This window comes from Trachemys scripta, chromosome 1 (assembly GCF_013100865.1).
Source record: "Trachemys scripta elegans isolate TJP31775 chromosome 1, CAS_Tse_1.0, whole genome shotgun sequence".
NCBI lineage: Eukaryota > Metazoa > Chordata > Testudines > Emydidae > Trachemys > Trachemys scripta.
In genome coordinates this window covers 341,480,740-341,503,689 of record NC_048298.1, presented here as the reverse complement: position 1 = coordinate 341,503,689, position 22,950 = coordinate 341,480,740, and the positions used below count along the sequence as shown (strand labels likewise).

The window sequence follows — 22,950 nt, the reverse complement described above, 5'->3', positions numbered from 1 at the left end:
TAGCCACTGATGGACCTATCTTCCATGAATGTATCTATTTCTTTTTTGAACCCTGTTATGGTCTTGGACTTCACAACATCCTCTGGCAAGGAGTTCCACAGGTTGACTGTGAGCTGTGTGAAGAAAAACCTCCTTTTATTTGTTTTAAACCTGCCTCCTATTAATTTCATTTGGTGACCCCCTAGTTCTTGTGTTATGAGAAGTAATAAACAACACTTCCTTATCTACTTTCTCTACACCAATCATGATTTTACAGACCTCAATCATATCTCCCCTTAGCTGTCTCTTTTCCAAGCTGAAAAATCCCAGTCTTTTTAATCTCTCCTCATACTGAAGCCATTCATACCCCTAATCATTTTTTGTTGTCCTTTTCTGAACCTTTTCCAATTCCAATATTTCTTTTTTGAGATGGGGAAACCACATCTGCACACAATATTCAAGATGTGGGTGTACCATGGATTTATATAGAGGCAACATGATATTTTCTGTCCTATAACTATCCCTTTCTTAATTATTCCCAGCATTCTGTTAGATTTTTGAGTGCTGCTGCACATCGAGTGGATGTTTTCAGAGAACTATCCACAATGACTCCAAGATCTCTTTCTTGAGTGGTAACAGCTAATTTAGACCCCATCATTTTAAAGGTGTAGTTGGGATTATGCTTTCCAATGTGCATTACTCTGCATTTATCAACAGTAAATTTCAACTGCCATTTTGTTTCCCAGTCACCCAGTTTAGAGAGATCCTTTTGTAGCTCTCACAGTCTGCCTGGGTCTCAACTATCTTTAGTAATTTTGTATCATCTTCAAATTTTGCCACCTCACTGTTTACCCCTTTTTCCAGATCATTTATGACTATGTTGAACAGGACTGATCCCAGAACAGACCCCTGGGGGACACCACTATTTACCTCTCTCCATTCTGAAAACCAACCATTTATACCTACCCTTTGTTTCCTATCTTTTAACCAATTACCAATCCATGAGAGCACCTCCCTCTTATCCCGTGGCAGCTTGCTTTGCTTAAAATCCTTTGGTGAGGGACCTTGGCAAAGGCTTTCTGAAAATCTAAGTACACTATATCCACTGGATCCCCTTGGTCCACATGCTTGTTCACCCCCTCAAAGAATTCTAGTAGATTGGTGAGGGATGATTTCCCTTTACTAAAACCACGTTGACTCTTCCTCAACAAATTATGTTCATCTATGTGTCTGACAATATTGTTCTTTATTATTGTTTCTACCGTTTTGCCCAGTACTGAAGTCAGGCTTACAGGCCTGCTGATTCCCCAGCAGGAGCTGCTGATTCCCCAACTTACAGCATGTTTTAGTAACAACCATACAACACAATCTCATAACTTCAATTGCACTAATGATATACATATATAGCTAGAACAATGATTTTCAGCATATCATAAACTTTTCCCTGATGCCTCACATGGCATGCTTTACATGCAATATCACAATTATATTTAAATGAGGAATATGGTGCTTCCTTGAGGTATAGAGTGTCACAATTATGTCTCAGACAAAGCGAGGTGCTGGCAAGAAAGTCTCTCATGAAAAGAAACAACGGAAGTAACAGAGGTGCAGGCCCATAGACCTAAATACCAAGACCATTGTGCCCTTCATGCACATTCTGTTGAGCACAAAGTCATAGCCCAGAACCCGGGGAACTAATGTCTGTTTCCATGGGGATAATTTGGCTTCTTTCCAACATAGGAATTGCATCGCGTATCAGACATATGGTCCAACTGGTACAGTGTCCTCTCTCTGACAGTGACAGCCTCACTTGCTACAGAAGAAAGTGTAAGAAACCCAGCAGTAGGTAGAGAGGGGATGATCTGACCCCCCTGAGGGTGTCACCCCTAATACCTAACAGCTAGAGACTGGCTTGTGCTCTGAAACACGTGGGTGTATAGGCTTTCCAAAATATTTATTTAGCAGTATCTTTTGTAACTGGTAGTCTTGCTATCCATGTAAATGTCCACACACTTCCTGATTCTTACTGTGGAAGCAGAGAAAGAACTGACAGGAAGGGGATTGCAATGCATGACAGTTTGTTAGCAAGAGTTAGGCTAACTGTAACCCTAATAACGCGAGATTTGTAGAGGCGAGGAATGTGTGAGGCGAGTGGGAAAGAACTGTGTGAGAAGTTGTTGCGACCTTGTGTAGATAATGTGTAGATAATATTGAATGTAGACTAAGGGTCTACATTAGTGAGAAAAACAAGATATCAGAATGACCTATGCATAAACAAAATGCAGCTGTTGCTCATTATTGTCTGTAACAAAAGGTATAAATGCTTGCTGTAATTGTTTACCTGTTGAGAGACCTGTTTAGCTCTCTCCCTCTACGCAATTGCTTGAGAAAATAAAGTATCTGCCTTACTGTACCCAAACAAAAAGTGAGAACTCTGTTATTCTCTGACATTACTTATCTCATGGCCTCAACTATTTCTTGTGGCAATGAGTTCCTCAGTCTAATTAGGCATTGAGTGCAGAGAGCATTCTTTTTTATCAGTTTTAAATTTGTCACGTTTCATTGTAATTGAGTGTCCTCTTGACTTTGTGTTATGAGACAGGGAGAACACATTCGCGATCTACTCTCTACCAGTCATTATTTTATAGACCTTTCTCATATCCCCTCTTATTCATCTCCTTTGTAAGGTAACAATCCCAGTCTTTTCAACAACAAAAAAACCAAACAAACAGGACTACTAGTGGCACCTTAGAGACTAAAAAATTTATTTGAGCATAAGCTTTCATGTTTTTTGATTTTTTTTTTTTTTTTTTGCGGATACAGACTAACACGGCTGATACTCTGAAACCAGTCTTTTCAACCTCTCTCCGTATGAGATTTTCCCTGGGCCCTTGATCATTCTCATTGCCCTTCCCTGAACTCCTCTAGTTCTGCAATATTCTTTGTGAGAAAGGTGCCCAGTACAACACAGAGGAGTGCAGAGAAGAATGAATCATTGATTGACTGATCCTATGACATTGTATTTTTTGTATGATTCCTCATCCTACTCTTCCTGGATCCCAATGTTTTGCTTAGTTTCTGTCCATGCTTGCACTGTGAGCAGGGTTTCACAGAGCTACAGACCGTGATGCCCAGGTTCCTGCCCTGAGTTCAAACAGTGAAATTAGAACCTTGTTAGGTATTTGAGGAACTTTGACGTCAATAAATACAGCATGTATGCCCATTGGAGGAAAAAACTCGAAGTCATCCACCATCATGCTGCCCATTCACCTGACTTGATTAGCTCCCTCTGAGAGCTTCTCTGGACTTCGCTTTGACCTAAATCATCTAGTGCCATCTGTAAATGTTGCCACCTCACTGCTCACCCCCCTTTCTAGATTGTTAAGAACTATAAAATATTTACTGTACTATTTGATATAAAGTGTATAACCCCCTATGATGTTTTGCACCCCCCCTTCTGGGATGCAATCAGGTATACTGGGGTTTCATTGAGCCCCTCCTGCTATGCCAACCAGAATTCCCTCCCCCTGTTTTGTGAATTAGGATCTCTGGCCACTTGCAACACACACATAGACGTAGGGCCACACCCAGCTGTAGACAGAGACTGAAGTCATCTCTGTGTGAGAGGATTCACCCAGCACTCACATGCCCACACCTTTGGGGGAATAAACCCAAATTAATACTGTCCTGCACTGTGTAGAAAGATCTGCACAGCGCAAACTCATAAAAATTCACCTCAATGTGAAGTGAGATATGCCCCTCCCCGATAGAAATTGCACAAACTGGGTTTAATAATAAACAAAACACATTTATTAACTATAAAAGGCAGTTTTAAGTGATTATAAGGGATAACAAACAGAACAAAGCAGATTACCTTAGTAAAGAAACAAAAATCACAAAAAGCAACAGAGAGTCCTGTGGCACCTTTAAGACTAACAGATGTCCACAAAAACCACAAACTGAGCTTAACACACTAGATAGGTAGGATATGCATTAGCTAATATTCACCATGAGTGATAAACAGGCTGGCAGATTCTTAAGGCACAAGTTGCCTTGGCTTTCCCAGGTTTTCATACACAGGCTAAAAAGCCTTCTAGCCTGGGACCATCGCTTTCCACAGTTCAGGCTTTGTTCCTCAGGTGTTTCCAGGTGTGTTGTTGTAGGGAGAGTGAGGTCCTTCAATCATGTCATTTCCCCCCTTTTATATCTTCGCCCTACTTGCTGAAAAGCTCTTTTGCTGTGACCTGGGTCAAACAGTTCCCATTGTGTAGTGCTATCTCTCAGAGGTTTCTATTGTACACAGTTCCTGGGGTAATTCTTGTGCTTGTGTGCATTTCCTCAATAAGCCATTAACAATGTTTGGCCTTTTTACTGTTGTACCTGAAAGGCTGCTTGTGGGTGTTTTCAACCTCAGGACATGTTTCAGCAACACCTACATAGCCAAACTTCGTAACTTCACATACAATGATAGTACATATAATCCAACGAGATATTACTGTCCAGCAGATCAAGACTTTTCGAATGACACCTCACAAGGCATATTTTGAATAAGACTTATCTTAATCACATGACAGTGGTGTATACTGGAGTGTTTCACACCATCTCTCTGTTTCTCTCCTTTCACAGACATATTGAACATTTCTGAGCCCGAACAACATATCGACCACCTCATGGCAGTTTTCAACCTCACCCCTTCTGACCCTTCAACATTCATCCTAACAGGCATCCCTGGCCTGGAAGCTGCCCATGTCTGGATTTCCATCCCTTTCTCTACGTCCTACATTATCGGCCTTTTGGGAAATTTCATAGTTCTGTTTGTTGTAGGCAAAGAGGAGACCCTACACAAGCCGATGTACCTGCTGCTCTGCATGCTGGCACTCACAGATATCGGCATGTCTACCTCCATTGTGCCAAAGGCACTGTGTATATTTTGGTTCAATTTGAAAGGCATTACTGTGGGTGGCTGCCTCACCCAGACATTCTTCCTTCACGCAGGTGCTATGATGAACTCAGCCGTCCTCGTGACAATGGCCTACGATCGCTATGTTGCCATATGTGACCCTCTGAGATATGCCACTATCCTCACCAATGTACGAATATCTAAGCTGGTGCTAGTGGGTTTGTTGCGAGCTGTTCTCTTCGTTCTGCCCCTGCCCCTTCTCCTGAGCAGGCTCCCATACTGTGGCAACCGCTTTATCCCCCACACTTACTGTGAGCACATAGCTGTAGCGAAGATATCATGTGGGGACATCGCAGTTAACAGGACATACGCCTTGGTGATAACGTTGGTAGTCCTCGCATTAGACCTGACACTCATTGCCCTATCCTATGGTCTGATCATCAGGGCTGTCCTAAGAATGTCCTCCAAGGAAGCCCACCAAAAAGCCCTCAACACCTGCACAGCCCACATCTGTGTGATGCTGACATCTTATATTCCCTTCCTCTTCTCCCACATGACCCACCGGTTCGGTCAGGGCATCACTCCCCACGTTCACATCATCTTGGCCAACCTCTATTTCCTCATCCCCCCCATGCTCAACCCTATCATTTATGGGGTCAAATCCAAAGAGCTTCGTGACAATGTGGGCAAATACACCTGCAGAATGTGATTGTTAGGGGGCCACTGACTTTAAACCTCTGTGACAAGAGGGGGAAGGATATCTCCTCATAAATCAAGGGTGCTCTGTCCCCATTTGGCTGAGCTCAACATTGTGGAAGTTCAGAGTCTGAGAAGTTCCTCACACCTAAAGTCTTATAACTCCATCACCAAGTTCTCCTCTCCCTGTTGCTGAGTTCCCGCTCTCTGACCATCACCTGACCTCTTTCAGCATCACCCGTCAGCCCTCAGCCCCACAAACCCTGTCCATCAGCTTTTCAGTGACTTCCAGACCACCAAAATATCTCGCAGCTGTCTGATGCAAGGTGGCTGTCCATTAGTCCCTTTGTGAACAGGGTTCTGGATCAGATTGGATGAACGGAAGCTATGCTTTCACATAGACACAGACAAAGAAAGAAACTACGATGCTGAACTACTTATTGTATGTGCAATGATTCGGTGAACAAAATGCACCTGATTTGTCTACTTCCAAGCCCTCAGGAAGCCTGGAGGATAAATCAAATGTTTCAGTTGCAAAGTGCTAATAGAGGAAAGCTGCTGTAAGATTTAAGGACATTCAACTAGAGCTTGTTGGTGAGTGTTATGAATCTGGGTGTTTTTGAGAACTGGACTGCTGTGTTAAACTATGACATCACCTTTGAGTCAAATAACTTACTGCTTAATAATAAATGGAGCTATACCTATCTCCTAGAACTGGAAGGGACCCCAAAAGATCATTGAGTCCAGCCCCCTGCTTCCACTAGCAGGACCAAGTACTGACTTTGCCCTAGATCCCTAAGTGGCCCCCTCAAGGATTGAATTCACAACGCTGGGTTTAGCAGGCTACTGCTCAAACCATTGAGCTATCCCTCCCCCCAGCTTTACCTGGTTGATTTTGGAGTTGATTTTCTACTGGAACATTCAAAATACACACTAACGATTCCTGTTGTCAAAGACATCAAATGTAGGTGTCGAGATTTCATGTTGGAGTGTGTGAAACAGGTGAACAGGGTTTGCCACCAAATGTCCAGATGATTGAAACACTTGCAGTACTAAGACCTTCTACTGTGATCAGCCCCTCACGACCAAGATTAGCTGATATCTCTTTTTTGCCATTGTTTTGTGGACTTGGACACTTGGAGCAGCAGTGGAAAGTTATGCCTATGGCTCACTGGCCTCTTACTCAGGACAACCAAGTTGAGCAGTTTTGGGTTGAAGTTCTCAAAAACATGGATGTCACTGAGGAGAAAGTCTTTAGAGAACTTGGCTCATTTCCTCTTTTGCTGCTGTCATTACCTGTTAGCAACACTAAAATAGAAAGATTGTTTTCTCAGATGAACTTGATAAAAACAAAACTGCACAACAAGATGCAAGAGCAGCGTATAGAAAACATTCTTCATGTTAGGGGGCGTATATGCAATGACACAAAATCTGTTGTGAAGAGTTTACACCTACGAAAGAAATGATGGCACTGGTCACTGCTGATGGATGTCCAGCAGCAGAAGAATTCTACTTGTGACGAAGACAGCGAGGATGAAATGTTGCCTTTTAGAGACTAACAGTAACAAACTAATTCAACACAAAATATGGACATTGACTACTACGACTGAATGAAAAAAAATAATATAATTTTTTTTCACTACATACATTTTGGGCTACATTTGCGTTATTTTAAACACTGTCATTCACCATTTTTTGTTTGAAACATCTGCCGAACCTCAATTGGGATCCAAGAACTAGTATTGGGGCTTTGAATGTGAATTTGATTTTCATCTCGCTTTGTGGCTAATGTGAACTCTCGCTGGGGCTTATAGGGTTTTTTTAATCAAATCTGTACTAGGTATCTAACAAAAGTTTTCATGTGGTACTTGATGTATAGTTAAAAACTAACCCAAAAGTAGCCCATGTTTATTAAGTGGCGTTGGGCTATTAATGCAGTAGAAACCTGGCAACCACAAGCCCGGACCTGGGCCGGAGGTAGAGCAGCAGCACTGAGGCACAGCTGGGGGCTGAAGAAGACCAGAGTAAGGAGCTGGGGCAGCGCAGCCCAGCTGCACCTATGGATAACCAGGGCTGAGCTACAGCAGGGAACTGCAGGGCCAGAGCCAGGATGGTGGGTGCCGGATGTGCCACAGGTAACATGGCCACTGAGCACGATGAGTTACTGGGGAGAGCAAGGTGTGGCCATGGGCAGAGAGTCCAGGACAGGGAGACATTGCTAGACAGGAGGGCTTTGAAGGCTGGACTCAGAGTGGGGCATGTGAACCTGATGGGGGGGCTGATGCTGGGGGGGAGGGTCCTGCCACCTAGAGCCTGAGGGAGTGTGGACGCTGTCAGAGCAGGTGTCTTACCCATGGTATCACCACAGAGCATCCAGGGCTGGGAGGGAGGCCTGTTACGTGTGAGAAACAGATTGATATTTTTTCTTACATCCCAGAGACTTTTAGCTGGAAGTTTCCAAACATGCACTAACTATTCCATTGTCAAAGACACACACTAACCATTCCCATTGTCAAAAATATCAAAAGTAGGTGTCGAGATTTCATCTTGGAGTTTGGGAAACTCTGTACAAAAAGTAGAGCACTTTTAGGTGGAAGGTCTCAAACACATGGATATTGCAGAGGCAAAAGATTTTCGAGAACTTGGTTTGTTTGCTCCTGCATTGCAGTTGATACCTTTTGGCAATGCTACAGTTGACAGACAGTTTTCTCAGATGAACGTGATAAAAACAAATCCGTGCAGCAAGATGGAAGAAGAACTTTTAAAATACACTGCTCCTGTTAGCACATAGATGCAACGACGCCAAATCTGTGAAGAGTTTGCACCAATGTAAGAAATGGTTGCACTGATCACTGCTTTGCTGCTGATGCTGGCCTGCAGTGAAACCAGTGTGCGTAACCATCACCTGTGTTGTTTGGGGAAGTGCTTGCAAGGGAAGGGGCACAGCAATGAGACTTTAAGGGGTTGCCTGAGACTGAGAAGAGAAGCAGTGTTCATCCCATCCAACCAGAATCCAGGGTTATAACAACTCCCATCTTCAGAGGCACTGTGCAGCTTGGAATGAACACAAGGTTAGAATTGCTCTGCCCTTTTCTGTCTGGACCGGATTGTTTTAGTGGACCCACTGAGTGCTCTCCTGGGCTTCAAGATCTTCACATGTGCCCACCCAAGCAGATTCAGAGAACTGCACACCCAGGAGAAAGGTAACTGGTGACAGTGTAAATGTAAATTGGTGAGATTTCATTTACTACTGTCAACTGCATGTATTAATTGATGTATTGAGTATCAGAGGGGGAACCGTGCTAATCTGGATCTGAAAAAAAGCGACAAAGAGTCCTGTGGCACCTTATAGACTAACAGACGTATTGGAGCATGAGCTTTCATGAGCTTCGTCAGACGCACGTGGTGGAAATTTCCAGAGGCAGGTATAAATATGCAGGCAAGAATCAGTCTAGAGATAAGGAGATAACGGTTTATTGAAGTGTCCAATGCTGATTTAAAACAGTTGTGACATTTTAGTTAATCTCAATCTATTATATCATGTTTTCTTAAATTGTTAAGTAAAGGTGTGTTAACTCTAAGCCAAGTGTATATTGAGTATATTTTGCTTCATTGGTACTTTGAGTTAGACCAGGTGTTAGTGAACCAAGTCAGCACATTCCTAACCAAGGAGGACAGTACACAAACACACAGATCTTTCAAGTAATTATGTAAACACGTTCTACAGAGATGGTACGGGGACACACCAATGCCTCATAAGATAAAGAGGGAATGACAGAACAATGGATGAGGATGTTTTGGTCTAAGTAGCAGGTACAAGGATAAGGGTGGTAAATAAAAACCTTTGTAGTGTGCTACACAACTTGTTTGTATCTGTCATGAATATAGGTGGAAGGGTAGCAACCTTTATGTATGCAGTAGCATAAAATCCCTCCTTGTCAGCTGTACTTGATTGCCTTACCTGTAAAGGGTTAAGCAGTTCAAATAACCTAGTTGGCACCTGACCAGAATGAGGAAAGAAAATACTTTCAAATCTGGGGGGGGGGGGATTTTTTTTTTTTTTTTTCTGTATGTTGCTCCCTCTCCAGATGGAGGGAGAAGCCAAGCAGGTACAGTATCTCATGAAAAATATACCTGAAATAATCCATCTAAATCTACAGAAACTGTGAGTAGGGCAAGGAAATGTGTTAGGTTATCTTTTGCTTTGGCTTGTGAATTTCTCTATGCTACAGAGGTAGTTTCATTCCTGTTTTTGTAACTGTGAAGCTGAGCCCAGGGGGGAATCCTCCGTGTTTTAAACCTTTTTTATTATCGTGTAAAGTTGCCTTCCATCCTGATGTTGCAGGTGTGGTTCTTTTATTTATTTTTTTCTTTATAAATAAAGTTCTTCTTTTAAGAACCTGATTGATTTCAGTGTCCTGAAGACAAAGGGTCTGGTCTGTCCTCATTTTGCTAAGGCAACTGGTTGTTATATTATTCTCAAGCCTCCCCAGGAAAGGGGGTGAAGGGGCTTGGGGGCATATTTTGGGGGAATAGGGATTCCAAGTGACCTTTCCTGGAATTTTTGTGTAAATCACTTGGTGGTGGCAGCAATACTGTCCAAGGACAAGAAAAGGAATTTGTGCCTTGGGGAAGTTTTAACCTAAGATGGTAGAATATAATCTTAGGGGGTCTTTCATGCAGGTCCCCATATCTGTACCCCAGAGTTCAGAGTGGCAGAGGGCGAAACCCTGACAGTATCAAGGTATAAAAGGGGAAGCCATAGGACGGGTATCTTTGTGCTGGCCTAACGGACAGGATCCTGGTGTTCTGACTGCGCTGGTACCATTGCCCTGGGCATACATGTCAAGGATGATCTCTTTCACATATTTTATTTTTCAAGGGTCCATAGGTAACTGAGGAGTCCGACCCTTGAGTCACAGTCTCATTGGCAGACATTGCAGGTGGTGTTGGAAGACAGGGTTGAGTCATGATTGCTGCATGTTTTTCTTTGACCAGGGTAAGGTGGTTTTCCTCAAAAGTGGATGTTCTATCTCTGACAAGTTTTCGCCTGCTATTCCTATCCTGGGCTGCTTTTTCCCGGTGTGTGGTGTCAATGCTGCATCTTTGATTGTTTATCTTGACGGTGTCTTTAAAGAATGACTTTTGGCCTCCCCTTTTCTTTTCTCCTTAGGTAAGTTGGCCAAACAGCAGTTGTTTTGGTAAGTGTACATATCAGAAATGTGCACACTGCCACTCTACCTAAGCTGGTGCTGAATAATCAGGGCCTCAAAACTTCTGTGAGGATACTGGCATTAATGCGATGATCCTTCCACTTTATTGAGGATCTTCCAAAGAAATTGCCGGTGCTGGCGTTCCAGGTTTTTCAGGTGTTTTCTGTAGGTCACCCAAGTCTCACAGCCATAGCACAGGGTCAGGATTACCACCGCTTTATAAACTAAAAGTCTAGTATGTGTTCTGATGTCGTGACTGTTGAACACCTGACGAGACAGTCTGCCAAAGGAAAGGCTGGTGCAGTGGATTTGGTACTGAATCTCGACATCTATGTGTGCCCTCTGTGAGAGATTGCTGCGGTGGGTTGGATCACAGAAACTCCCTTGGGAGCTGCCACCCGATGTGCAAGACTATCTCTGCCCCTCCTTTCCTGGCCTGCCAGCTTAAGACTTAAGTAAGCTCGTTTGAGCCAGACACGCTAGCCTGCTGCAAACCCAGTCCCAGGTCTGAACCACGCCCCCTAACAGCTGTAGGCTTAACTGAAAGCAACTTACAGAAGTGTTCCTGTCTTTAACACTCAGATGTCCAATTCCCAATGGGGTCCAAGCCCCAAATAAATCCATTTTACCCTGTATAAAACTTATACAGGGTAAACTCAGAAATTGTTCACCCTCTATAACACTGATAGAGAGATATGCACAGCTGTTTGCCCCCCAAGTATTAACACATACTCTGGGTTAATTAATAAGTAAAAAGTGATTTTACTAAATACAGAAAGTAGGATTTAAGTGGTTCCAAGTAGTAACAGACAGAACAAAGTGAATTACCAAGCAAAATAAAATAAAACATACAAGTCTATGTCTAATCAAACCGAATACAGGTAAAAGCTTCACCAGTTCCAATAAGCTTCCTTTTACAGACTAATCTCCTTCTAGTCTGGGTCCAGCAATCACTCACACCCCCTGTAGTTAGTGTCTTTTGTTCCAGTTTCTGGTATTAGGAAATAGCGAGAGTAAAAACCTTTGCCAGGTAGATGTTGAGGTAAAAAGGAACGAGTGCTTTAAGAGCCCAGTGTGTTAACTCACGAAACTCAGATCATACTGATAACCAGAAGTCTGTGACTGGCGTTTGTGAAAAATTCTGCGGCAGTTCCTTGATGGCTTGATAAGACTTTCCTCTTCTTTTGAAGACAACATATCTGTGGGGTTTGGCTTAAAGGTGAATGGGTTCCTGATCTATTAATTACATTTCTCTTTGCCCATTTCAGGAAAGTATTCACGAAACTGCTCCTGCAGACCCCAGAAGTGCTGAACAATCAGGTCCTGGATCGTGTCAACTGACAGATCACCATGCTGTTGCATAATGTCTTCCAGTGTTGTAAACATGCAAACAGGTCCTTGCAGCACAAATGAAGACCATGGTTCAAGTTTGCTATCCGACCGTTAGCAATGAAAACATTTTCATCTCATCCCTGAAGTGGCACATTCAGAGAATTCAGTCACTCTCCACTTGTGTAGCATTTCCGTGACACTCTTTGATACCTTTGTTGTCATATCTGGCTGCCATATTCATATTATTGGCGAGAAAAATATGGACTTCCTCACACAGTTCACAGAGACTTCTCAGCATCTTGCCCCTAGACAGCCAACAAACTTCTGCATGTAACAACAACTGTGTGACATTTGCCCCAATCTCTTCACATAAAATGGCAAAAACCCTCAAATTAACCAGGTGCAAATGTATAAAGTTTATAATTTTTACTGCAACTGAAAGAACATTGTTGAGCTTATCTGCCATCTTCTTAGCAGTCAATGCCTGGCTCTGGATCAGACAATGATTCCATGTTGCTGTGGGGCCACTTCTTGTACCCTTGTCACAAGCCCGCTATATTGTCCTATCATAGACCATGATCCATTGCTGCAAATTCCAAAACAGTGCCCCAATCAAGGTCTGTGTCTTGGACAAATTATTTAATAGTTTAAAAAGCTCTTCACCAGTTGCTCGTGTTGGTTGTGGACGGCAAAACAGAAATTCCTCATTTAATTCTATTGCTGTAGCAAAAATGAACATACGGCAGTAACTGTGCAGCATTTGATATATCTCTAGACTCATCTCTCTGAACTGAATAATATGGACTCTTACCAGCACTTTCTAGGAACTGCTCTTTTATATCCGTGACCATCTCCACAATATGGCGTGAAACTGTGTCATTAGAGGATGGGATCACATCTAGCTGTGATGCTGCTTTGTCTGCTATCATCACCGCACATGTATCCTTTGCAGCTGGAAGTAGTAGTTTCTCACCTATGTTGTGTGGCTTGCCAGGTTTGCCAATGTGCAAAGCCACACAGTAAGAAACCTCAGTATCCTTCACGTTACCAGGGCTGTACACTTCAACAATTATTTTTTGTCCTCTTAACTCATTGAGCTTCCTGTGAAAAAACTCAACAGGTTCAGATACTTCACTGCATACAACACATGGAGGCCTTGGTGCATCACAGGACCCGCTCTTTGCAAAGCCCAGTTTGTTAGTCTCTAAGGTGCCAGAAGTACTCCTTGTTGTTTTTCTGTAGATGTGTGTAACTGTGCCAGATTCTGGTGCAATTGTGTCCCAAGTGTTGTGTACATTCCCAGCAAACACCCCATACCCATATATATCACCCCTAATAGCCCTCATTTGCAACAGGCCATTAATGCTGCCCCTCCGTGGTCATTGAGGAGGGACACAATCAAATATTTTCTCTGGACAAACAATCACTTAACTGAATTATTGTCCATTTTACACCATTCCATCCTCCCCATCTACTCCTAGTGGTTCCCAGTGAGCTACTCCCTGACTCATTATTCCCATAGGGCTCATGGGGACCACCTTAGTAGCTGTTCCATTCCAGGGTACCACAGTAACTATTACACAGGTACTATTTGTTTATATTCATCCTTTGTAATTTGACCTAGTGTCCACTTTTTGTAGGACTCTTTTTGGATTTTTAGAACATTGAAGACTTTTTCCCTATGGGATCTTACCTACCAACTCCCGGAGTTTGCGAAAGTCTGCCTTCTTGACATTCATTGTCTTTATTTTGCTGTTCTCCCTCCAACAATTCCTTAGAATCGCGAATTCTATCATTTCATAATCACTTTCTCCCAAGCTGACTTCCACTTTCAAATTCCCAACCAATTCCTCACTATTTGTCAAAATCAATTCTAGAAAACAGAATCATAGAATATTAGGGTTGGAAGAGACCTCAAGAGGTCATCTAGACCAATCCCCAGCTCAAAGCAGGACCAACACCAACTAAATCATCCCAACCAGGGCTTTGTCAAGCCGGGCTTTAAAAACCTCTAAGGATGGAGATTTCACCACCTACCTAGGGAACCCATTCCAGTGCTTCACCCACCTTCTAGTGAAATAGTGTTTCCTAATATCCAACTTGAGACCACTGCTTTTTGTTCTGTCATCAGAACAGCCTCTCCCCTAGTAGCTTGCTCCACCTTGTGAAATAAAAAATTGTCTCCAATATACTCCAAGAACTGGTTGGATAATCTGTGTCCTGCTGTGATGTTTTCCCAACAGATATCTGAATAGTTGAAGTCCCCCATTACCACCAAGTCCTGTGCTTTGGATGATTTTGTTCTTCCTGGTTTGGTGGTCTGTAGTAGACCCCTACCATGATATCACCCTTATTTTTTGTCCCCGTTATCCTTAGTGATAGATCAAGAGGCTTTCAACAAATCTGTCTCTTATTTCCATCTCAACCTCAGTCCAAGTGTATACCTTTTTAATACATAAAGCAACACCTCCTCCCTTTTTCCCTGCCTGTCCTTCCTGACCAAGCTGTACCCTTCTATACCAATATTCCAGTCATGCATATTATCCCACCAAGTCTCTGTAATGCCAGCTATGTCATATTAGTATACAGACATCTAAGGTACTGATTTTATCCCCCCACCCCAGTTCTGTCTTGTCTATCCCTTATCACTGTTATAACAGCCCATGCTCCCCGCAAATTCCAACCCTACTCCCAGGTCTCCATGTTTTTTACCTACCATGTATCATTGGTCTGCAGGGGAGTGATGGGAGCAGGCTCCAGTGCCCTCGGTTAGTGTGGTGCTCCCTTTTGTGTGGAGCTAGGTGTGCACTCCCCTACCTGCCGGCAGTGCCAGGGGGAAGAGCAAGCCCTTTCCTGAGCAAGTGTGGACACTTAGATGTGCTGGCATGTGCACCGCACCACCTCTTCCCCCCCACCAACCTCAGCTGCCCGTCCCATGGATCAGATAGGAAGCCTCTTCCAGCCCAGCCCCACACCAGGCATGGATTCTAGTGCAGGTGGCCCCGTGTCCCTGCTGTGACTGGAGGAGTTACCTGACTGAGTGTCTGCCTGGTGAAGCTCCAGCTTGGGTCTGCCTTCTCCAGAGCTGCGTGTCTCTCACCTGGATGGCCAGTTGCCTGCCTCCGTAAGCCCAGTCGGCTCTTGGTCGAAAGGTCAGGTCATGTGATAGGAATCAAACCAGATCATGTTCAGTACGTTGCCCTGGGCCATAGCCAGAACTGCCCATGTCAAAAACCGGCCCTGTGTTTGACCTCCATTCTCATCATGATCACTTAGGGCAGGGGCTATGATGTCCCCACTCTGGGGCACTCTCTCAGCACCAGCACTTCCCTGATCCACGGATCACTGCATTACGCTCAAACCACATACAATTTATTAAACAGCAACTGTAAGAAAAATAATGAACACATGGAAAAAACTATGAGAAAAAAAGGAAACCCACTCTATGGGCATGGGGAACACCAAAAACATCTGTCTCAACAATTCTGTAACATACTGACTGGTACAGAGTACATCGAGAATGTGTTCCCCCTGTCTTATAACACAAGATCAAGACTGCATTTATTTACACTAAAATGTGCAAATTCAAACTCTAAAATACTGACTGTCAGATAAGTAGTTGAGGCCATGAGTTAAGGAAGACTCAGAAAGAATGTGGACATAGTGAGACTATTCAGTTACAATTTTTACAGCTAAATAAATATTTTGAAAATCTATACGCCCATGTGTTTCAGGGCACAAGCCAATCTCTAGGTGTCAGGCTTTACGGTTACAATATCATCGCAGTCAAGTCACACACACACACCCCATCAGTCTACTGCTTGGTTTCTTACACCTCCTTCTGCAGCACCTGTGGCTGTCACTGTCAGAGAGAGGACACTGGACTAGATGGACCATAGGTCTGATCCACAAGCCCATTTCTACACTGGAAATGAGCAAAGTTTCCCCCCTGGAAACAGACATTGTCATGCTGAGTTATAACTTTGTGCTCCGCAGAATGGGGATGAAGAGCACAAGGGTCCTGGTATTTAGGGCTACAGGTTTGAATCTCTGTTACTTCCTCTGTTTCATTTGGCGAGGCACTTTCTGTAACAAAAGAAGTCGTACAAATGCTTGTCTTGGCATTTGCCCCTTGCGTGTGATATGTCTCACCGGTGAGACACAGTCAATGATTCTCCCTCAGCCAAGGGAGCTGGTGTAACAAGAGGCACCTCACCCACTGCAGAGGAAGAGCTGTGGGGAGCATGGGGTGTCTCTGAGATTGCAGGATCCAGGTGTAACAATGCTGCCTCTGGCAGGACACAACTGAGAGTATCAATTCAGAACAAATTGCTTAGAGCGGGGCAGGAAGAGCCAGTTTCCCAGTATCGCCACCAGCATCGCTCCTTATGGGGATGACTGGTTGTCATGGAGTGTTTGGGAGTTAGGGACCTGCACCCCCCCACTTCCTGTGATTCATCGTGACTCTCAGCCAGCCAGTAAAACAGAAGGTTTATTAGACAACAGGAACACAGTCTAATACAAAGCTTGTAAGTACAGAGAACAGCACCCCCTCAGTCAGGTCCATCTTGGGCCTCCCTCCATTTCCCCAGCCAGCGCCAAACTGAAACCCCCTCCAGCAGTCTATCCCAGGCACACCCGCAGCTCCTCCTCCAGCCTTTGTCTAGTTTCCCGGTGTGATGTTATTGACATAATCTGTAACTGTATAGGTCACTGTTGTGACAACTGTTATATATTTGCAGCAAATATTGTATAAAGGTTGTCATGTAAGGGGTCCTTGGAGAGGTTATGGTTTGCTGGTTATGATTATGCTGTCTATAGGTGTGTATCATTTTTATAGTTGAAGTTATGAATATTGGCTCTGTACTGTCTGTATTTCAAACTTATGCTATGCTTCTGGGTGACACCCCAGACAAGTTGGTGTCAGCTCTGTGTAGCCTGCTTGATGGCCCATTAAGGACCATCAGCTATGCAACTGAGTCATTGAGAGAAGGCAGATACACCTTGTGACTCAGCAAAGTATGCAGGGACTCGCCCATGTGACTCCAAACTCCATTTTGCTGTAATTTTCCACAGTAAGAACAAATAGGTGTTCTTACACCGGGAAAAAAAACTATAAAAGGCTGATGCCTCATCTCCATTTTGTCTTCAGTCCTGCTTCATACCTCTGGAGGAACTTTACTACACTGAAGCTTTGAACCAAAAACTGAAGGACCCAGCCCAGTTGGGAATGTACTCCAGAGACTTGATTTGAACCTGCAGTTTATTCCATCACTGCTACAAGCCTGAACCAAGAACTTTGCCATTACTGTATGTAACTGATTCCATTTAACCGATTCTAACTGTCATCTATATCATTTTCCTTTTATGAATAAACCTTTAGATTTTAGATTCTAAAGGATTGGCAACGTTGTGATTTGTGGGTAAGATCTGATTTGTATATTGACATGGGTCTGGGGCTTGGTCCTTTGGGATCGAGAGAATTTTTTTTCTTTTACTGGGGTATTGGTTTTTATAACCATTTGTCCCCATGAGTGGCACTGGTGGTGATACTAGGAAACTGGAGTGTCTAAGGGAATTGCTTCTGTGACTTGTGGTTAGCCAGTGGGTAAAACTAAAGTCCTCTCTGTCTGGCTGGTTTGGTGTGCCTGAGAGGTGGAAAATCCCCAGCCTTGGGCTGTAACTGCTCTGCTCTAAGCAATTTGTCCTGAATTGGCACTCTCAGTTGGGCCCTGCCAGAACCAACATTGTTACACTCCAATCAGTGCAAATTTCTTTCCTGGTGTGCCCCTCCCTCAATGTGGGGGAGCACAGTGCACACTTTTACCAAAGGTTTCCCACCCCCCACCCCACCACCTTCCCAGACACTTCACTTAACAGCATCCTGGGTTTAAATTAAAACACCAAACAAGTTTATGAATGACACCTTGAGTTTCTCAGATTTCCACACGCAGGTTAGAAGTCCCTTTAGCCGGGGTCCAGCACTTCCCCTCATTCAGGCTTATTTCCTCCGGTGTTTCCAGTCCTCTTGTGTGGAGAATGAAGAACAAGTGATGATGTCACTCCCAGATTTATATAACTTTTGTATATAGTGGGAACCCTTTCTTTCAAAACTTTGTACTTTTCCCACAAATTGGTCTGGGAAGCAACTCCCCAAAACAGAGGGCAGAACTATGTGGCCTAGTCACATGCCCTTGTAGAGTCATAGCAACTATTACTTATAGGCTGTCTGCACCATTCTCAGGAAGCTTCCAAAGGTCTATTTTCTTCCCTATTGGCTCATTTCCCTGAATAGGCCCTTCCCAACCAGCTACCTAGACTGAAGGCATCTTGCCTAATGAGAAATAGATGGTGCAGTGTCACACAAAGATCAGTTGTTTTTTCTACCAGTGAAATGCCTGAAGTTACACAGCAACAACAACAGTTGAAAATAAAACTGAGTAAACGTTGTGACACCCAGGCTGCAGTTCTGTGGCTTGCCAGGGCAAGGAGACCCATAGATCAGCACAAATGTACTCAGGGCCAGGAAAGTTCCCAGCGCTGGCCTTGGACCAACAATTTCAAATTAAAAATAATTTCAGCAGCACTGCCACCTGGCATGTATATACCGCTCCCTGTCCCCAACACACCCAGCTCTGCCTCTCTATTCCCGTACACCCACTGCCTGTCCCCACAACCCTCAGTGCTTCCTGATTCTCTCTTTGCACACCCTGCTTTCCTCTACTACTCTCAGCACTGTCCACCTGCCCATGTACACCCAGCTTCCTTCATCCATATCTCTGAGTACTGGCTACTTGTCCATGTAGGTCTCCAACCCCCCCACAACTTCCAGCCCTGCTACACAGTGCTGCCCCTCACTCCACACCAAAAACAAGAGCAAGACCCCACAGCAACAGCTCACAGAAATATCTCCTCAGACTAGGTTAAACTCAGTGTCTGTCTGCACCGGGGAAAAGGGGGGAATCAGCCTGAACAGCCTTTCTGGAGGTGAAGGGAACCTCAGCAGCAGCTCGGCCTGTGCAGGGAAGGAGAGAGGGACAGGACTGGTGGGGGGAGAGAGGACATGGAGACTAAAAATAGCCAGCATGAGTAACTGTTCCTCAAAACAACACAAAGCTTTAACATATTGCAGCACGTTAGAAACCTAGACACCCCTTCCTGAGGCTGCTTTTCCATGTTGGCAATTGCTGGCATTACCATGAGGCTGCAGAGGGACGGTCGAGATGGGGGACGGTGGCAGATGCAATCTGGCACAATGTGGTCTACGTTATGTTACAGTCTGAGACACCCCAACACACACACACCGGTTCTAGGAGGGCTTGTGATGCCTCTTTGGTCTATGTATTAGGCAGGACATTCATTCCCGATTTCACGCAGTTCAGGACTCTGAGCCACTGTGATCTGGATAGTGCACATCCCCATTCATCTCCACACAGTCTGTGTTCCTGGACCTCCCCAGGGTTAGATTTCTAGCACCGCCTGCTTTCCTCTAAGGCAGAAACATACTTTTCTTTTTTTACTGCCTTTTGGTGCTTATCGAATCGGAGATGCGGGGTCACAGAGAGAGGAGACCCCTCTCCTGCCCTAAATTTTTTTTTATCCTGCTTGATCTGAACCTCTAAACCTCTAAGTGAGAATTCAGGAACTCTGATGTTAGTTCTTCTTTGGTCCAAATGAGCTCACCCGTCCTTAGAAGTCACAGGACGATTCATTTGAAGTGATTGGAGGCTCATGGCCAGCGTAAATCAGGCCATTTATGTAAGTCCCTACAGGTGGTTTTAGGGTGAACTCCTGCCCATGTTGGGAGTTTTGCCATTGATCTCAATGATATCAAGATTTCCCAGTTAGTGTTTAAGTATAGGCTCCCAGCTGTGAAAATCACAGGTTTGGGTACTGCTCCAGGGAGCGCTATTTTGTTAGGGTGCTGAAAGAGCCCCCTATGTTGATATTACATTCTTATTTTGTTCTCAGGAAGGCCAGTGTCAATCAGGAGTGAGCCAGTGAAGTCAGAATGTCAGAGCAGAATTTTGCCAGTGTGCGACCCATTCTTCTTGTGAACTCTCTGGTAACACAGATACCCACTGCAGAGACTTTTCCTGCAGTTACCAACAGGGCAGTGGGTTACTGAACTGGAAATCTTGAATGAATGAGAGGATAACTGACATAAACTAAAAAAAAAAAGAAGAATCTATTGCAACAGATAGAAGGACACTAAGACACAAGGAACTGTCCTTAAAAACAAATATTTGTCTAAACTATGTCTAATACATCTGTAGTTCCAATTTTACCAGATAAATCCACTCATGTTTCTGACACCACTAAACATTAAAAGTCACTGTGCAGGTGAATTCCTGCCCAGATGGTCCCTTGAAACTGGAACTTTTCCTGAGTCCTTAACACTAATGTTAATGCAGAAACAAGCAACTTACCAAAATCCTGTTCAACAGAGGGTGCTAATCAGTATGCGAACCTCACATGCCTGACACTCAGTGTGCCAGACAGCGACCTTTATGCTTCAAATGAACAGTCCCTGCAGACTATCCAGTTGCCCAGGACTCCCAGACAATTCCCTCGGCTCTGTGAGCAGCGGGAAGAGCAGAAAATAGACCCTGGAGAACTTCAGCTTGAGCGCCTCCCCCGGGAGTGGAGAATTATTGGCTGATAATAAGGGCTCAGATTGTTAGGGGAACCTGTGTATTGAAACTGTGTAATGTACTGCCAACTGCACTGTGTGTGGCAATGCTGCCAGAAGATACGGGACCAAAACCTATTTTCAACTGATTGTAGCCGCATACACGCTGCATACCGCCTATACAATTGTAATATCTCATCCATTAGTCTCTGAAAAGTCAATGCCACTCCACATAGGCCAAATGACGGGATACTGAATTGATGAAAGCCAAAGGGTGTGAAAAGCTTTCTTCTCCCAGGATTCTGGCATCAAAGGTATTTTCCGTATCCCTTTGTGAGGTCTAAAGTGGATATATATTTGGCAGCTGAAACTCTTCTAATTGTTCATCTATTCTCTGCATCAAGGAAGCATCAAATGTCAATACTGTGTTGATCTTTCAGAAATTGATGCAGAAACGGGTTGTGCTATCCTGGGTCAGAAGTAGTACACTTGGAATTCTCCACTCATTGTGAGATTCCTTCACCACTCCCAGGGCCAAGATGACCTGCAGTTCATCTCACATGGTATCCCACATCTATGAGGGAACAGATTCGGAGTTTGTCTGATGTGTTGCCCTGGGGCCATTTTGCTATGGTGGTATTCTAGTCAGGGTACCCCTGCTGGGGTGAGAACACAGTGGTAAAGGAATCAAACAACTGCTATATCTGGAACTTTTGTTCAGGGTACATTCCCTCCCCCATGCTTCTGCCACAGCTTCCTGGGGGCCTAATTTGGGCTCTGGCATGAGTGCGACGGGTTGTCAGCCACAGGGTTCACTCTGGGAGCCGTGGGAACTGATGTAGCCCTCTAATCACCCAACTGGGCTGGCCTTTTTTCACACTGCTTTGCTGGTGATTCATCATCTCGAGACCCCGTTATCACCCAACACAACCCCAGATGGCACCACACACCCAAACTGAGCTACCCGGCAGCTTAGCTAAGCCACCCAAGTACAAACAACAGAGATCAACCAATTTCCCAGCTCCCCAGACTCAGACCCCACACTGGAGTATAAACCCAAAATTATACTCTCTTGCCCTGCACAGGGATCTGTAGAATGTAAGCCCATTAAAAGAACTCTCCCTCCCCTCGATCACTCAAAAATCTATTTTCTGCCCATTCTTCAACAAATTGAATGCTTCAATAAACCTTCATTACAGAGGCTTCGACAGCCCCAACAAATTCCTGAGAAGTACTCCCATGGAGTTTTCACAGCAGATATGTTTTCCCATCTGCATGCCCATCTCATGTACTTTAAACTAGAGAATCCCAGTTTCACTGAAAATGTCTTCTGACCCTCTGTGTGAGCATGGTGTGTGCCAGGCTGTGAAAAGAAAGTAAAAAAGCCCTCTGGTGTGTGAAAAATACTGTTGCTGTCCAGTTTATTTGGAAGGCCTCAACTAAAACCAAATTTAAGGTAACAGCTTTTAATTTCATTTTAATTTAATTAGGTTTTTTTTTGTGAAGGCTTCATCATATTGTGGAACAAATTCCATAATTCCAGCATGTTTCCACAGTTTGCTGATTCTTCTTTCTCATCCTGCCCCTGCAGTGCTACTCCTTCCTTAGCCACATAAAGCAGTACATTGGTGATTCTTGCACTATAGACTCTGTTTACATCTAACACCCTCTTGTGAGAATTTGACAACTGTGCTACTATACAGCCCACTTCTTTGGCTGTTTGAAAAAAAATGCCGCCTTTCAGAGCAGTGTTTTTGTATGGCAAATGGTACCTGTTTCTGAAGCTTTTTTCCTATGTTTTTCTCGTCTCTTTCTTTGTTTTCGGTGAATTCAAAGTCTCTTAAACCACTGGAAAACTATCTGCAAGTTACACAGAAAACAGCCTTTAACTGCTCACTATACTCTAAAAATGAAAATGCTTTGTAATATTCCGATGTAAATGAGAAAGACGGAGACACAACTCTTTGATTATTCCCTAATTCCCTTTCTCTTCTTCTTTCGACTTTGTGCCACTCAGGGCTGGTCTACACTACAAAGTTAGGTCAACAGGTGCTGTGTTAAGTTGAGTTAATACTTTATTTGACATTGATGTGTTGACATGGGGATAGTGTAGACACTGCACTGTGTGATTTGAATGAATTGGCTTCCAGCGGGGGCCCCCATTGCTCTGCTGTGACCGCTCTGGAGAGCACTTCTAA

The 22,950-nt window shown here is 44.0% G+C and overlaps 1 protein-coding gene across 1 annotated transcript; it reads left to right on the top strand.

Moving 5' to 3' along the window:
• The first annotated feature begins 4,649 nt into the window (after positions 1-4,649).
• LOC117872601 (olfactory receptor 52E2-like) lies at positions 4,650-5,588 on the top strand. Its single transcript, XM_034761246.1, has one exon. It carries the CDS (start codon positions 4,650-4,652, stop codon positions 5,586-5,588), a length of 939 nt encoding a protein of 312 aa, XP_034617137.1.
• The last annotated feature ends 17,362 nt before the right edge of the window (positions 5,589-22,950 follow it).